General features: G+C 32.6%; 1 protein-coding gene across 1 annotated transcript in view; it reads right to left on the bottom strand.

Moving 5' to 3' along the window:
• LOC145291558 (protein white-like) overlaps window positions 1-15,666 on the bottom strand; it is a 302,163-nt gene that overhangs the window by 179,325 nt on the left and 107,172 nt on the right. Inside the window, exon 4 of the mRNA XM_080137621.1 lies at window positions 12,270-12,341. Within this exon, the coding sequence (XP_079993747.1) occupies window positions 12,270-12,341 (72 nt within the window). The remainder of the gene's footprint in view (window positions 1-12,269; window positions 12,342-15,666) is intronic.

Below are 15,666 nucleotides of genomic sequence, written 5' to 3'. Positions count from 1 at the left end.
TAAGACATTTTTTAATTGGGACATTGGTGTATAGAGAGACTATGTCCAAACTATGCATTGTTTTATTTTGTATATTGATGTTTTTTATTCTATTTAGTAGGTCTCCAGAATTTTTAATATGAGCAGTACTAATGGTGCCCATTAGTGGGGTTAAAATTTGTGAGATGGCTCGTGCTACCTTCTGTGTGACACTTCCGATGTTCGAAATTATGGGTCGCATGGGGATATTTTGTTTATGAGTTTTGGGGAGGCCATATAATGTGGGAATAATGGGGTGATATTCGATATAAGATGCCCATTTTTTATCATTTTTTATAAATTTTTTTAAGGATTTGTTGAAGGTTTCAATATCTTTTTGTATGGAATTTAAGTTTGTGGGAGCATATGTATCTGTGTCGGATAGTAGTGTGTGCATTTTTTCTACGTATGTATTTCTGTCCATAATCACTATGCCGCCGCCTTTGTCTGCCTGTGAGATTAAAATGTCTTTATTTTTTGCTAGATGTTTTAAAGTATCTGTGTATCTTTTCGGTACTGTTGATTCCTGAGGTTGGGTAGTCGTTATTGAAGTGATTCCTTGTATGAAACCTTTAGTAAAGTCGGAATCGTCATGCCTGTAGTTTTTTAGAGTTATATTAGTAGTGGTGTTTGGATGTATGCCGGTGGCGAATTTTAAGCCCAAACTGAGGGATTCGGTTTCAATATCCGAGAGAGGTTTTGAGGTGAGGTTTTGAATTAAGTCTGGCCGTCCAAGGGTTTTCCATTTGCTATTCTTGATTAGTTGAGAAAGATTATTTTTCGGTTTAAGAGAGTGGCGAATGTTATATTATTTGATAGATTTGTTAATATTTTTGATTGAGCTGGGTAGTATTTTGTGTTTCTGTTGAAGATTGGTACTTAATATTCTAGCTTCTCGAAAGAGGTGAGAGCTTTCGTTTTTTAAAAAGGTTGTAGATGATAATAGGTAATTTTCAATGTGCTTCAGAAAAATGTGGTCCGAAAATTTAAAATGTTTGGGTATGCATGTTGGTATAACTTTCTCCTTGACACAATCCTCTAGAAAAACTCTTCTGCTGTTGTGACAGTTTGCTGCGATTAAGATGTTTTTGTATGTCCGCAGTTGTGGTTTTAGAATTTGGTTTTCCATTTTGACAGAATGAATAAAATAAAGCAAGATATAAACGATGCTTTAGACGTTATGTGAATAAAAAGGAAAAACCTAAAAGAGTAAAAAAAAAATAAAATCAACGTTTCGTCCCTATTTCAGGGGACATCATCAGGATTTCTAGGCGAGGATGTACAGAAAGACGGTCATATATCACATGCGAAAGAGGAGAAGTTCAGTTCTCTTTCTGTCCTGGAGAGGAAAAAATTTCATGATGAAAAGAGAATTTATATCTAGTGTGTGTGGAGGGGGGTCGGGTTATATATACATATATGCATTTTTTTTTTATCAACCAGGATCTAAATTAATGTTTTGTTCATTTATTATATATATATATATATATATATATATATATATATATATATATATATATATATATATATACACACAGAGACAGAGAGAGAAACCGGCTCAAAAAGAGGGCGCGACATGCTTTCGACCATGCCTCCCCCAGGCAAACAGATGCACATATTTTATCTTTCTCATATATATATATATATATATATATATATATATATAACTACTTCATTTATTCACATAAATTTAATATACGAAAGTATAGATTTATGCGTAAACTTAAAGTATTTACTTCAAAAGTGCTCAATACGTAGGTAGAGCTAGTTAGTAATTTATAAAATATATATGGCGATTAAGCTACACTGAATATTCTGCGTTTCATCCAACTATAGGATTCGTCAGGCTTATGCGCATAAGCCTGACGAATCCTATAGTTGGATGAAACGCAGAATATTCAGTGTAGCTTAATCGCCATATATATTTTATAAATTACTATATATATATATATATATATATATATATATATATATATATATATATATATGAGGAAGATAAAATATGTGTATTGATTTCCTTGTTTCATCGTGTGTAAGTGTAGCATTTCCGTGAAAACGTTGATAGCAGTTTCGTTCAGCAAGTAGCTGGGAGGGGGGGGGCTTGGTCGAAAGCATGTTGCGACCTCTTTTTGAACCGGTTTCTCTATTTCAACTTCCTGCCTAACTTTCTGGCTATAAGCAAAGTGTAGTATCTGTTCTGATGCGACAATTAATTTGATGTGTCGTCGGTCAGTGACGGAGAGAACCATCTAGACAAAGACAACTTCTATTTTTCTTTTAACCTGGAGTGCCCCTGCTGTGAGAGCTAGATTTTCCCACATCAAAAACAACTTTTGTCTATCTCTACCTTCGTAGGGAGCCAAGTGAATATGTTCCTGTGTCAAATGCTTGTTTTACACGTCCTTTAATGGTTAGCATTTTAATTCTCTCGATCTAAATATCCCGATTAACCCAACAAGCAGCAAAATCCCACCCTTTCACACTACAAGTCCTGAGATGTCATCAAACTACTGTTCTCATCTTGAGTGTGATTTAATTGATATAACCTCCAAACTTCTTCAGGTGTATCTTGTCGAATTCGAGAATTTGAACGGAATTTCGAGCAGGGGTAGCGTGCTCTTGTTCCGTCAGCCATGACTGGATAGAGGTCCTAAGTAATTCGCAAATGTATTTTTTCGGTCGCCCACACTGAGGATTGAACCTTCAACCTTCAGGAGAATATCACTTTTACAATTGATTTTTCCCACTGCTCCACGGATCCTTGCGGACAATTCTAGTACGAATTTTGAAAGCCTTAAATCTATTTTTATTTCTAGTTGTAAATATCACTATTTATTACTATTTATTACTATATATTAATATATATCAATACTTATTACTTGTATATATTAATGTTTTTTACTTATTACTTGTATATTTTTTTTTTACACAGTGGTCACCACTTATCAAGGCCCGGAAGCCACTCAGGGATAAGGGTTATTGCAAGTACATTACGTTAGTGTGGAGATTTGATGAAGTGTTTAATTAAGGGGGCGGTTCATTAGGAATTTTATATATTATCTATTGCTTATAATTACTGGTTCCCATATCGTATTGAATTCTATACTAGGTCTACTTAGCAGTTGGTTATTCCCCAGCATATGTGCTGCTTCTTTCAGTCGTCTTACTCTCCACCGTTCCTATCTATAATTTTTACTTCGTCCCTTAATGATAGATGGTTTCCTTTTCCTTCCATATATGGTCAGCTATACCTGACTTTTCAGTCTCTCCACGTACTACGGCTTTTCGATGTTCTTTTAACCGTACTTTTAATGGACGACACGTTTCACCTCTGTATAGTTTTCCACATTTACATAGGATTTCATATACACAGTTCTTAGTCAGGATTTTTTCTGTAGGGGGCTTGACTCTGATAAACTGTTTACGGTGAGTTGAATCACTCCTGAATAAGCCTGATGTCATATGGAGTACATATTCGGTGAAGTTTTTCATACAAACCCTTCATTTATGGTATACAAACTGTGCTGAGTTTCTGAGTCGTGTCCTTTTGTGTTTGATCCAGATTTCTTGTAGCTGATATCATGCTCTCTGGATAATTGTTTCGGTGGAGGGTTTCTCTTAAACTGTCCATCCCGTTTTGATATGCACTGATGTCACTGCATATTGATTTTGCTCGGTATTGTAGGCAAGGGACAATTCCTTTCTTTACATCATCCCACCATCCATAATAATTTTAAGAATGAAAACGAAGGATAAAATACAAAAAAATGAAATGAAACAAATTAAAATCAAACAAATAATTTAAATACAAACAAACAAAAAAAGTTACTAGTGCTGAAATATTTTTTACTTTAATTTAGAGAAAAATCGCATCGGTTGAATGTTATTTTTTGGAACTTTAGAGATGAGGATTGATAAATTGTATTATTCGAACTAATGTTCTCATCTTGCTTGTTTATTTCACAACGTTTCGGCCGATTTGATTTCCGACCTTCATCAGATGTATTTTGTCAAACTCGGGAATCTGTTCCTGATAAAGGTCGGAGGTTACATCGGCCAAATCGTTGTGAAATAAGCACGCAAGGCGAGTATAATAATAAGAATACTACAAATAATACAATTCAGTTGAATGTTTGAAATTTTCTTTTTCTTATTAATTTATTTTTATTGATACTATTATTTTTCTTAATACAAAAAGTATTTAAAAGAGAATTTGAAAAACTCCAGATAATCATTTTTTCTAATTTTTCAATACTGTGACCATCATCACATGAGTTAAAATATGAAAAAGAAGATTAGCACCTGCCAAAACATTCAATGTTATGTGCATGGCTAATTGTCTTTGTTTTATAGAATTAAAAAAGGGAAGAATGTTTTACCAGTTTATCAGTAACTAAATAATCATATCAAACAAAATTGTTGTTATATCATTAGGATATAACAGAGAACCTCTATTAATCCCCTGAATATAGTTGTTTATTTCAGGTATATTTTCTGCAGTGTTTTTTTTTTTCAGATACCAAATCCTTGCATTTCATTTTTTTAAAAACTGCATAACAGCATTAACCTAATCAAAAAATAACAGGAAATACTTCTTTACACTGATTAATATCATCCTCTGTTACATCTATGTTAAATTTATAAACATCTAAGTGTTGCTCTGTTATCATTTCATCCCAGTTAGCTTCTTGTAAATCTCTCAAATCAATAGTTTTCTTATTAAGTGGCAGGCTCAGTTAATACTGATGACATTCTGAGTTTTTCTCACATTCAAATACTTGATGTATAGGGATATTATGTTGATCCCCACTAACATTTCTTCATGCTCTTTAATTTTGGATTTTTGAGCGATTATCAACCGCAAGGAGATCGACATTTTTTTTTATTCTGATATACTTGACACCACTTTTGTTTAGAAGTAAAGAAAAACATAAGTTAAAACATAGTTGAAAGAATAGTAACTTATCTTGTCTTTGCTAACATTTATCTTCGGGACAGGATCACAGTGTAGTATCTGTTCTGATGCTATACTTCATTTTTTTGTCCTCGGTGGAGAAGAAATCCTTCTTGACTGAGACAATTTTTATTTTATTTTTGTTCCTATCCAGAGTGACCCTTTTGGGGGAGCTAGATTTTCCCACAATAAAAACCGACCTTGTGTCTAACTCTGCCCTCGTGGGAAGGCAAGTAAATAGAAACATTTATTTTTTTATATTTTCTGTGATTTTCCGCCACGTTTGTGCTTTGTTGGACATTGTTAAAAAATACCCGTTTTGCGTCCCTTTCTTGTTCTATTACTAAAATTTAATTTTATTTTATTTTTTTGTTCATATCGAACATTTAATTGAAAATTAATTTTTTTTAACTTTCTTCACAAGAATGGAGTATTTCTTCGACAATTATATATTTTTAATAACTTAAAGTATTTAACGCTTAAATGTTGTAACACACAAACAAACAAAATTTTAACACATTTAAATATATTTCAACGTCCACGGCTAAAACACCTTTTCCGACGACCATGTGTTCCATATTCTCATTTTCAAAATATGACGTCTCTTCCGAAAAATATATGTAACTTTAAAATATTTAGACATACTCAATGAAAGGTTTTATTTATTATTAAGAGAACACTTTGAAAAAAATATTCTCATGTAAAAATTATTTGTTTACATTTTAAAAACTAAGATAATTAATTAAATTTTCAACTTTCCTGATAGACATTTTAGCCTCATAAGAAAATAAACAGTCAAAAATATCAACATAATATTTGCTGTATTATCAATAAATAGTCTTGTTTCTTTAATTTATATTAATAATATTATCAAATGTTATGAAAGTACTTGAATACAATTCTAATTAAAGACGCGTTTAATTAATAAAAATAACGTTACTGACTTTACTATATTTGGTTGGAATAAAATTTTCATTTCTAATAGCACGTATTCAAATAGAGACTTGCTCCTCTTTAGGCAAACAAAATATATGTACTTTGGGGCCTTTTGGATAATTTCCCCAACAATTTGGGACAACACAAGAATAAATCATGTTGGACAGAAAACTAGAAACTTTGTAGACAGCCACATCTACTAAGAAGGACACTTTACCTACATCTCGCTCTGGTAATGACGTCACGCCCTTAGCCTCCTTCTATCTCGGTATAAAATTTATAATATAAATCGATTTAATTTTTTTTTTTAATAATATTGAGTGAAAGACATTAAAACTATATTAAAACTAAAAATTATTAGTTGAATTTGGATGTCTATACGTTGTGAAAACAAAAATTAATAAATATAAGTAAAATTAATTTCGTTAGATTTGTTCCAAGGGAAGTAACTCTGTCTCACTTTATTAAGTTAATTTAATTATTGACAATTACGATATAAATAATTTTCAGATTATTTTTAAACTTAGCAAAACGTAAGTATAGTTTTTTAATTGTATGATTTTAAAAATTATAATTGTAAGGATTGATGAGTTTGATTAATAGATTTGAATTATGTATGGGTTTCAATTCGGATCAAATGTTTAGTTATGATAACTGACCGAAATGATCAATCGTTTTTTAGCTTAGTTTAGTTTCGTATATACAAACATGTATAATAGTTTATAATTTGTTGATATTATTTTCATAAGTATGTATAAAAAAAACTTAGAATTAATAAATTTACTAATTATTAAATAGAACATTTTGGTAGAAGATTCATAAATTAATTAAAATTGTTAGTACGAATATTGGGTTTAATGACTTTGTTTGATAAAAATTCAATATGGTGTAATGGAAAAATATCAAGGGAACTGCAGCTTCTCTTCCAATTTTACCATGTCAAATAATATTTCAATTCCTTTTGACGGATTGATCGTTGCTATTTCTTCTGATGAGTTACGGGTATAATAGATTCACTGATTGATATAAGAATTAAGTGATTGATTTTGCGCTACGAAACAGATACTGTCAAGAATTGTATAAGTCAGCTGAATTAAAGGAATAAATTATAAGATGGTCAACATCATGAATTTAAGAATATAACTTTTTGTCATTTATTCTCTCTCTCTCTCTTATATATATATATATATATATATATATATATATATATATATATGAGAGAGAGAGAGAGAGAGAGAGAGAGAGCGAAAGAGAGAGATGTCCGTTAAACAAAAATTCTTGCTTCTTCCTCTAGAAACCATTGGAATCCCTATGTCGTCTTGAACAATGTTTCTGTTTCTCTGAAAGAAATTTGTTTCTGTTTCTCTGAAAGAAATTCACTTCCCGATATATATGTATATGTTTGATCTGACAAAATTGTTGTATGATAAACACAAACAAAATAATAAGTTCAAACGCATAAATCAACAAAAAAGATTTTTTGTATATATTTAAACGTGCAAATTTAGACAAAATCTCTGTTCATATTTGGAGATTTCTTTGCAAAATAAAGAAGATACGCTGAGATAATTAAGGGTTGTGTGGCTCTAAAAAATCGCAATCAAAACTTCATCATTCAAATACAAAGATTACATTTGATTAAATTGTAATTTTTTTTTTTAATTCCCGCTTAATAAATATTATGGTTAAACTAACAACTTGTCGGATAAAGTCGACACTGTTGTCAAAATTTCCAACTGCACACTTTCAAATTGATTTGCACACGACGAGATACGCAGCACACCTTCGTCCCACTCGTTCGATGTTCATTTAAATCTTTTTTCACCTCATTTGCATATAAACGGCGACCTCCTTTTGTATATGTTCTGTTCTCGCTTTTCTCTTCCTTTTTCTTTTTTCTTCTCTTGCCGTTTATTCCTTCTTTCCTTTCAATGTCGCTTAACCCCACCCCTTCCTCCTGGATTTAACGTTTTTATTTTATTTTAAATAACTCCTATATTCCTATATTTAAGAAACAGACTTCTTCACAGGAACACAAGCTTTATTACGTCGCCTGAAAAAGACTTGTGGTCCGAACCAACCAATTGTCTGAAATATTAGCATGTTCAGTGTAACGACTATGTAATATTTGTCTGTATAAATAAAAATATATTTTGCTCTTTTTATTGAGCACTCTTAATCATAACCGCGTTTTAATTCACGAGTTTTCCTTCCAGAAATACCTTTAACTTGGTATATATATATATATATATATATATATATATATATATATATATATATATATATATATATATATATATATATATATGATACTAGTGTTTCATCCTTTCGGGAATCATCAGTGCAGTCACGATTAACACTAGTAGATAGATCCGAACCCGACGACAGAAGCCATCCCTGGCTTCATTAGCAAGGACTTAATTCATTCGGCTACCGTGAATCGCGAGAAATGCTGTTGAATTTTAAACATTTATTTTTAAATGCTTTTTAACGTCAGAGTTAACTAATCATTATATGATGATCTGCGCATAAGAGCTAAATTGACCGACTTTAATTAAACTGAAAGTGCCCAATGACAAGAAACGAGTTTCTTAAAATGGTTGACATTATATATATATATATATATATATATATATATATATATATATATATATATATATATATATATACCAAGATAACGATATTTCTGGGAATTAAAACGAGGTTATTATTAAAAATGCTCAATAAAAAGAGAAAAATATAATTTTTTTATTTATATAGACAAATATTACATAGTCGCTACACTGAACATGCTACTGTTTAAGACAATTGGTCGGTCCGGACCACAGGTCTTCACGCGACGTAATCATTCAAGCCAGTCGCACGATTCGAATCTACTGAATTACAAATCCGTGATATATATATATATATATATATATATATATATATATATATATATATATATATACTCCAAAACTAAAACATTACCGACATACCAAGCACCCCCTCCCACCTTACCCCTTGTTCCCTTCCTCTTTTTTCTGCTCTTCTCGCACCCTCCCCTGACATCATTCACTCTTTCATCCTATCATAACGAACATTTCTGTAAAAGTCTGAGGAAGCTACAGACGGCCAAAAAAAAACGGCCGGGTAGCTGAAACAATAATGTAACTTAACAGAAAGATACGGTAATAATAAATAAAACGCATATTTGCTCTACAACAGTATTGAGTACTTTCTTCAGGTTTTTATTAATTACCATTTATACTATATATACATATATATATATATATATATATATATATATATATATATTGTGTACAGAAAGTTGTTAGTTGAGACAGATCATTGGTACCGTCGGTTCCAAGCCCGATAATAAGGCCCGTTTAAGGTATCCTTATCAAGCTCTCTTCAGCCAATATTCGTCTATCTTATAACCGGAAGTGTGAAGTATATATGCCTCGCGAATTCACGTTCAAATCTCGTTTTGTTTAATCCTCCCCCCCCCTTTTTTTTAATATATATATATATCGGATAATGTAATACCTAATTTTCAACTTTGAATTATTTAAATTTAAGATCTAATTTCGAAAAAATGTTTTCTTTATATAAATCGATTTTAATTTGAACCCCATTTAATTTTAAAATCTCTTTCCTTATGTATAAAAAGAACTTTAAAATCTGTATTGGTATCGGTTAAAAACTTAAAAATTCGTTTAATTATATCGAATTACATTTAAAAATTTCCCAAAATACGTTTAAAGTTTAAAAAAATATATTTTTAATTATATCGAATCACGTTTAAAAATTTCGAAATACGTTTAAAAATTATTTTAAAAAACCCAAATCTTTCAAGGTTTGGGGAAGTGAGTATTTATCTATCCTAAGTGATTTCCCTAGTTTATTAACATTATTATATTTTTCTATAGTTTTAAATTCGAAATAGATTATAAATTACATTTATAAAATATAATTAAATATTTTTTTTTTATAAAATACATTAATTAAAAATCTATAATATAATTGTGATTTAAATCCAAGTTTACCGACTAATCATTTATGTATTTACAATTTTTTTCTCCTTATTACATATATACATATATACACACACACACACATATATATATATATATATATATATATATATATATATATATATATATATATAAACAACACCTAAGTGTTGTTCTTTTCATTGATCCAATTTATTAGGAGCCCCTTCCTTCTATGTATGCAACTTTTCAAAGCTTCACTCCTCACATTTAAACATTTTATTTTTGGGTCATGAATGGACCGGAGGATGTAGTATTTCTCTGCGTTACAGAGTGAGCATTGACTTAATTCCGGGACGTATGCTGGTTTATGCTCTATTTTTCTCCATTTTATGGAAAAGGGTGTATTTTTTTCTTTAAGCTCCCACACGCGGGTAGCTAATGCTGTATTCATCCTTGTTTTAGCTCTAAAAGAACTCATATGCGCATAATATCTTTGTTTAAATTGGCCTTTTGTCATACCTATATATATTTCCGGTATATTTGTGGATTGTTCCGTTATTGTGGCCTCATAAACAAGGGATTCAGCTTTACAATTACCCTCCAATGGACAGCTATTTTTGGTCCTGCAAGAGCAGCCTGCGTTATCTATCTTTTTTGGTTCTTTGGATATTATCGACTTTATTGATGGAGCTGTCGAGTAACTAATTTTCGCAGTGTTTCTATTAAAAAGTTTATGTAGTTTATGTGTTTTTGGAAAATGCTTGTCTAGAAGGCTAAGAAAAAAATGTTCTACTCTAGTTTTAGTGTTCAATGAAAACGGAGGTAAGAACCAGATTATTTTCCGTTTTCTCTTTCGTTTTTTATTTTCTCTATTCTGGGTTTGTTGAAATTTTATGTTTTCTTTGAACCCACTTTGATGCAGTGCGTCATTATAATATGGTGCTGCTTTCTCGAACACTTCAGCGTTCGAAGAAAGCCGTGAAATCCTTTGGCTAATGTTCGCTACCATATTTTTAAACACTGTGGGTGGGTGGCATGAACCCTTATTTATATACATGAATTTTTCATTTAGTTTGTGGAAGGGTTTGTGTATTTTCTTCTCGAGATCTAGAGTGGCATCTAAAAAATCTACTCTATCTAAATTTGTCCGTATTATTATTTTAAAGCCTAGTTCCTTAAAAAATTTAGTTAGGTCTTTTCTAAGCCTGTCTAGTGCACATCCATTGTAGTCACGCGATAGGCAAAGTCCATCATCTCTATATAATCCAAAAAAGTGATCTGGGAATTTATGTTTCATGGTCTCCAGTAGAAAAAGTCCAACCAGATCGCAGATATCCGCACCGTCAATATAAGTACGCTCTTAAAATTTGGATTTTCCTTTTAATTGAGCACTCTGCTTGAATTCTTTTTCCAAAAAAAACTAATCATAATTATATATATATATATATATATATATATATATATATATATATATATATATATATATATATATATATATATATTACACTAGTGGTTAATCCCTTCGGAAATCATGTGCAGGGTGTCACGATTAACACCAATCGATAGATCCGAACCTGGCAAAAGAAGCCATCCCTGGCTTCATTAGCAAGGACCAAATCCATTCAGCTACCGTTAACCGCGAGAAATGCTGTTGAATTTAAACATTTATTTCTTAAATGCTTTTTAACGTCTGTCAGAGTGATCTAATCATTATATGATGATCTGCGCATACGAGCTAAATTGACCGAATTTAATTCAACTGAAAGTGCTCAACAATAAGAAACGAATTTCTTAAAGGGGCTGATATATATATATATATATATATATATATATATATATATATATATATATATATATAACGGTACAAAATTTATAAATTTCTTTAAAGAAAATCTGCGCATACGAGCTAAATTAGCCGACTTTAATTCCACTGAGTGCTCAACGATAAGAAACGAGTTGTATATATATATATATTACGGATTTGGAATTCAGTAGTTTTGAATCGTGCGATTGGCTTGAATGGTTATTTCTTCACTGAAGATCCCGCAAGGATGAAACATATACGTTAAATATTTATTATTAAAATAATTATTTGTAGCATTTTCTTAACTTGGTTATTTAATGATTGCGTGAATGAAGCCGTCAAAAACTATAATTCCTGTTCCTTCCTACTGAACACCGCCATGAAGGCCGATTTTTCATCTAGTCTGTAGCCATTTATGGGAGTTTCATTGTTTAATTGTAATTCCTGTTTCAGTGTTCGAATCGTGCAATTGGCTTGAATGGTTATCTATACACTGATGATTTCGCAAGGATGAAACGTACACGTACGTTTATAAAGTTCATTAATTATGATTTGAAATCACAGTAGTTGGGAGACCACTTACCTCCGTAAGGACTTCCTCTATTCTTTCCAATCGCATCTCTTTAGTGTAGGATTTGTCCATTCGTAGAAGAGCCTTCCAATAAAAAAACAAATGACAAAATTTAAATTCAATTTATAAAAGCCAAAGAAAAGTTCGAAGAGAACAAGAGATCTTTGTCATCGTAGACACTTCGTTGGACAAATTGATAAAAGCGCTTTTAATGATGTAGGGATTTTTAATGATGTAGGGATTTTTAATGATGAAGGGATTTTTAATGATGGAGGGATTTTTAAGGATGTAGGGATTTTTAATGATGGAGGGATTTTTAATGATGGAGGGATTTTTAATGATGTAGGGATTTTTTATGATGGAGGGATTTTTAATGATGTAGGGATTTTTAATGATGTAGGGATTTTTAATGATGGAGGGATTTTTAATGATGTAGGGATTTTTAATGATGGAGGGATTTTTAATGATGGAGGGATTTTTAATGATGGAGGGATTTTTAATGATGGAGGGATTTTTAAGTACATAAGTACAATTACAGGATGGAACGATAAATTTGTCGCCGTAAAAACAACACGGTAGCTTTATTTTAAAGCTTTTCTTGAGAAATTCGATTCACGTAACTTGATTATGTAACAGAGCTGACAATTGATCAATGTAGCCGCCTTCCGCCTCAATCACTGCCTCAATACCAGTCCGGAACTGGGAGCATGCCTTTTCCACAAGCGAGACGGGAACTCGGCGGATGGCGGTGATCAGGCTGGCTTGGTGTTGTAGCAGATCATGTTACTGATGTTCTCGACATATGACCATATGAAGTAGTCCAGGTCGGGGGAGGAGAGGAGTAATGAGAGAAGGGTACAAAGTCGTATCACTCCTTCTGAAGTTAAGCCTGGGTCTCTTTGGACTTGTGGGTTGGTGCCGAGTCCTGCTGGATGCTCCCAGTAACGGACCTGTACCGAGGTAATGATTAAGGCTAAAGGCAACCACATTGAATTGATGTTAGCTCTACTACATAATCAAGTTACCTGAATTGATTTCTTTGATAAAAGTTTTCAAATAAACTGTAGTATTGTTTTCTTTAGGGCGACAACTTTATCACTTCACCCCGTATTTAAAGTAGAGAACATAATGAAGATTTCTGCCAGATACTCCTTGTCAATCTAGGGAAAAGGTTACTCATTATTCTCTTTCTTTGGTAATTTGGACAATTACTCGGTTAATAGTGCTGAATTACAGTGACTGATTCTGACTAAATCTATTGGGTTCGCAACAAAGTTTGAATGGTTGAGTGTTATTTCTACTCATTTATAACTGCTAAAGGGGAATTGCTTCCCAACACCCTGGAAGACCTCATCAGTATGCCTTGTATTTAAGAATGCAGGGGAAAATCGTCTCCCTTTCAGTACAGATCAATAAGCCCCCTGTGTGTCATGAGTAAGTTGTTGGAATCCATATTAGATAAAGAAGTAGTCAACCACCTCAGCAGAAATAACCTTCTTAGTGGCATGCAATATGGTTTCCGTTCTGCTAGATCTACAGCAGATGTGCTAACAGTTATATCTAATAGGATTAGTGAATCTCTCAACAAAGGCTTCATTTCTAGGGCAATTGCTCTTGACATATCAAAGGCCTTCGACAAGGTATGGCATAAGGGTCTACTTCACAAGATTTCCAGTTACGGTATAACTGGAAATGTCTTCTCAATTATTAAATCATTTCTCTCTGATAGATAGTAGCGGTTGAGTGGCAGACATCAGAGGCCCACAGTATTAATGCTGGAGTCCCTCAGGGGTCCATCCTGAGCCCAACTTTCTTCTTGATCTACATCAATGATCTTCCAATACACATACTTAGATTATTTGTAGACATTTATGCTGATGGCACTACCATTTATGGCAACATATTAAAGGCCGTAAATGACTAAGTTCTCTCTGATTCTCTCTCCTCTGATCTTGAGCACGTGGTACAATGGCGGAAGAAGTGGCTGGTTACTTTTAATGCATCTAAAACCAAGCTTCTATCTTTACATCATCAACGCTCTGATCCCCATCTGGCATCAATTGAAATAGATGGCTCCCGTCTTGGAGAGGCTCCGTGTTTTGACAAGCTTCTGGGTTTGACCTTTACTCCTAATCTGAAATGGAATATGCACATCAAATCTGTTGCTAAGATCGCTGGAAAAATGGTGGGCTCCTTCTACCGCTCCAGTAGATATCTCACTGCTGATGCAATTCTCTATCTATATAAAAGCCAATTACGTCCAAGGATGGAGTACTGTTGCCACATCTGAGCAGGAGCTACTAGAAGCAGCCTATCCTGCCTTGACAGAGTTCAAAATAGACTTCAAAGCTTAGTGGGGATGCCCTTTTCTCTTCCCTACAACCGCTTTACTACAGAACAGACGTTACAAGACTGTCATTATTTTATCGTTTTTTTTCATGGCAGGTGCTCGTCTGAGCTCCAATCTCTGGTCCCCCTCGCCAATCTTTCATGAAAAACACTCGCCTGGCTGAAACCACTGTCAATATGTGCCCCCACTCTTTATCTGTGCCAAAATCGAAACGTACATTCCATGAAAAAAGCTTCTTTCTTAGAACTGCACACCTGTGGAACTCTCTTCCGTTTGTCTGTTTCCCACCTGATTACAATTTGGTTGTCTTCAAGTCCAATATAAACAAATTCTTAATGAACCGTCCCTTTAAGTAATCCAATTTACCAACTTTCCCTTACTAACGATTACTACGATATTATCCCATTGACTACTGTACACTCAATAACCCTTATCCTCAAGTGGGCTCCAGGCCTTGATAAGAGGTTACCCCTGTGAAAAAAAAAGAGATTCACTGCTCACTCATTTTGCAACAAATTTCCAACAATTTTTGCTGTTCATAGGTCACCTTCTCAGCTATATTTTGAAATAATTTTTTTCAATTTTCGTTCATTAAAACAAAAGTTGTAAAAGAATTATTTGTGTTCAAAAATCCTGATAATGAATGAGAGACGGTTTCTTATGATTGCCTGTTGGTTACAATATCAAATTTTTCTTTGTTGACACCTTCATAAATCATAGCGGGAATGTCGCTCGCATGCAATCTTATTTGGTTATATAAAGAGAGTTAAAAAAAAAGTGGTGCTCTTTGTAGTATTAGCGCTGGTAATATTTCGCTTTCAACGTCGCCCATTAATTCTGTTTCTCTCTTTCATTTTTTGTCCCTTCTTTCTGTTTATTTACGTCTCCTATTTGATTTTTTTTTATTTAGTCAATATAAGAAGTTGGTAGTCATTTTTTATAGATTTTTGACAATGCGTATGATATTGAACACAAAAGAAGAAATATTATTTCAAAGCAAAGCCTGGAAAAATCATGGATTACATAGACAAATGCGAGCATGAAAAGTAATATGATAAG

The sequence above is a fragment of the Euprymna scolopes genome, chromosome 12 (assembly GCF_053919585.1).
Source record: "Euprymna scolopes isolate OS-2025 chromosome 12, ASM5391958v1, whole genome shotgun sequence".
Lineage (NCBI taxonomy): Eukaryota > Metazoa > Mollusca > Cephalopoda > Sepiida > Sepiolidae > Euprymna > Euprymna scolopes.
The sequence above is the reverse complement of the archived record's forward strand: the minus strand, read 5'-3'. Positions and strand labels throughout refer to the sequence as shown.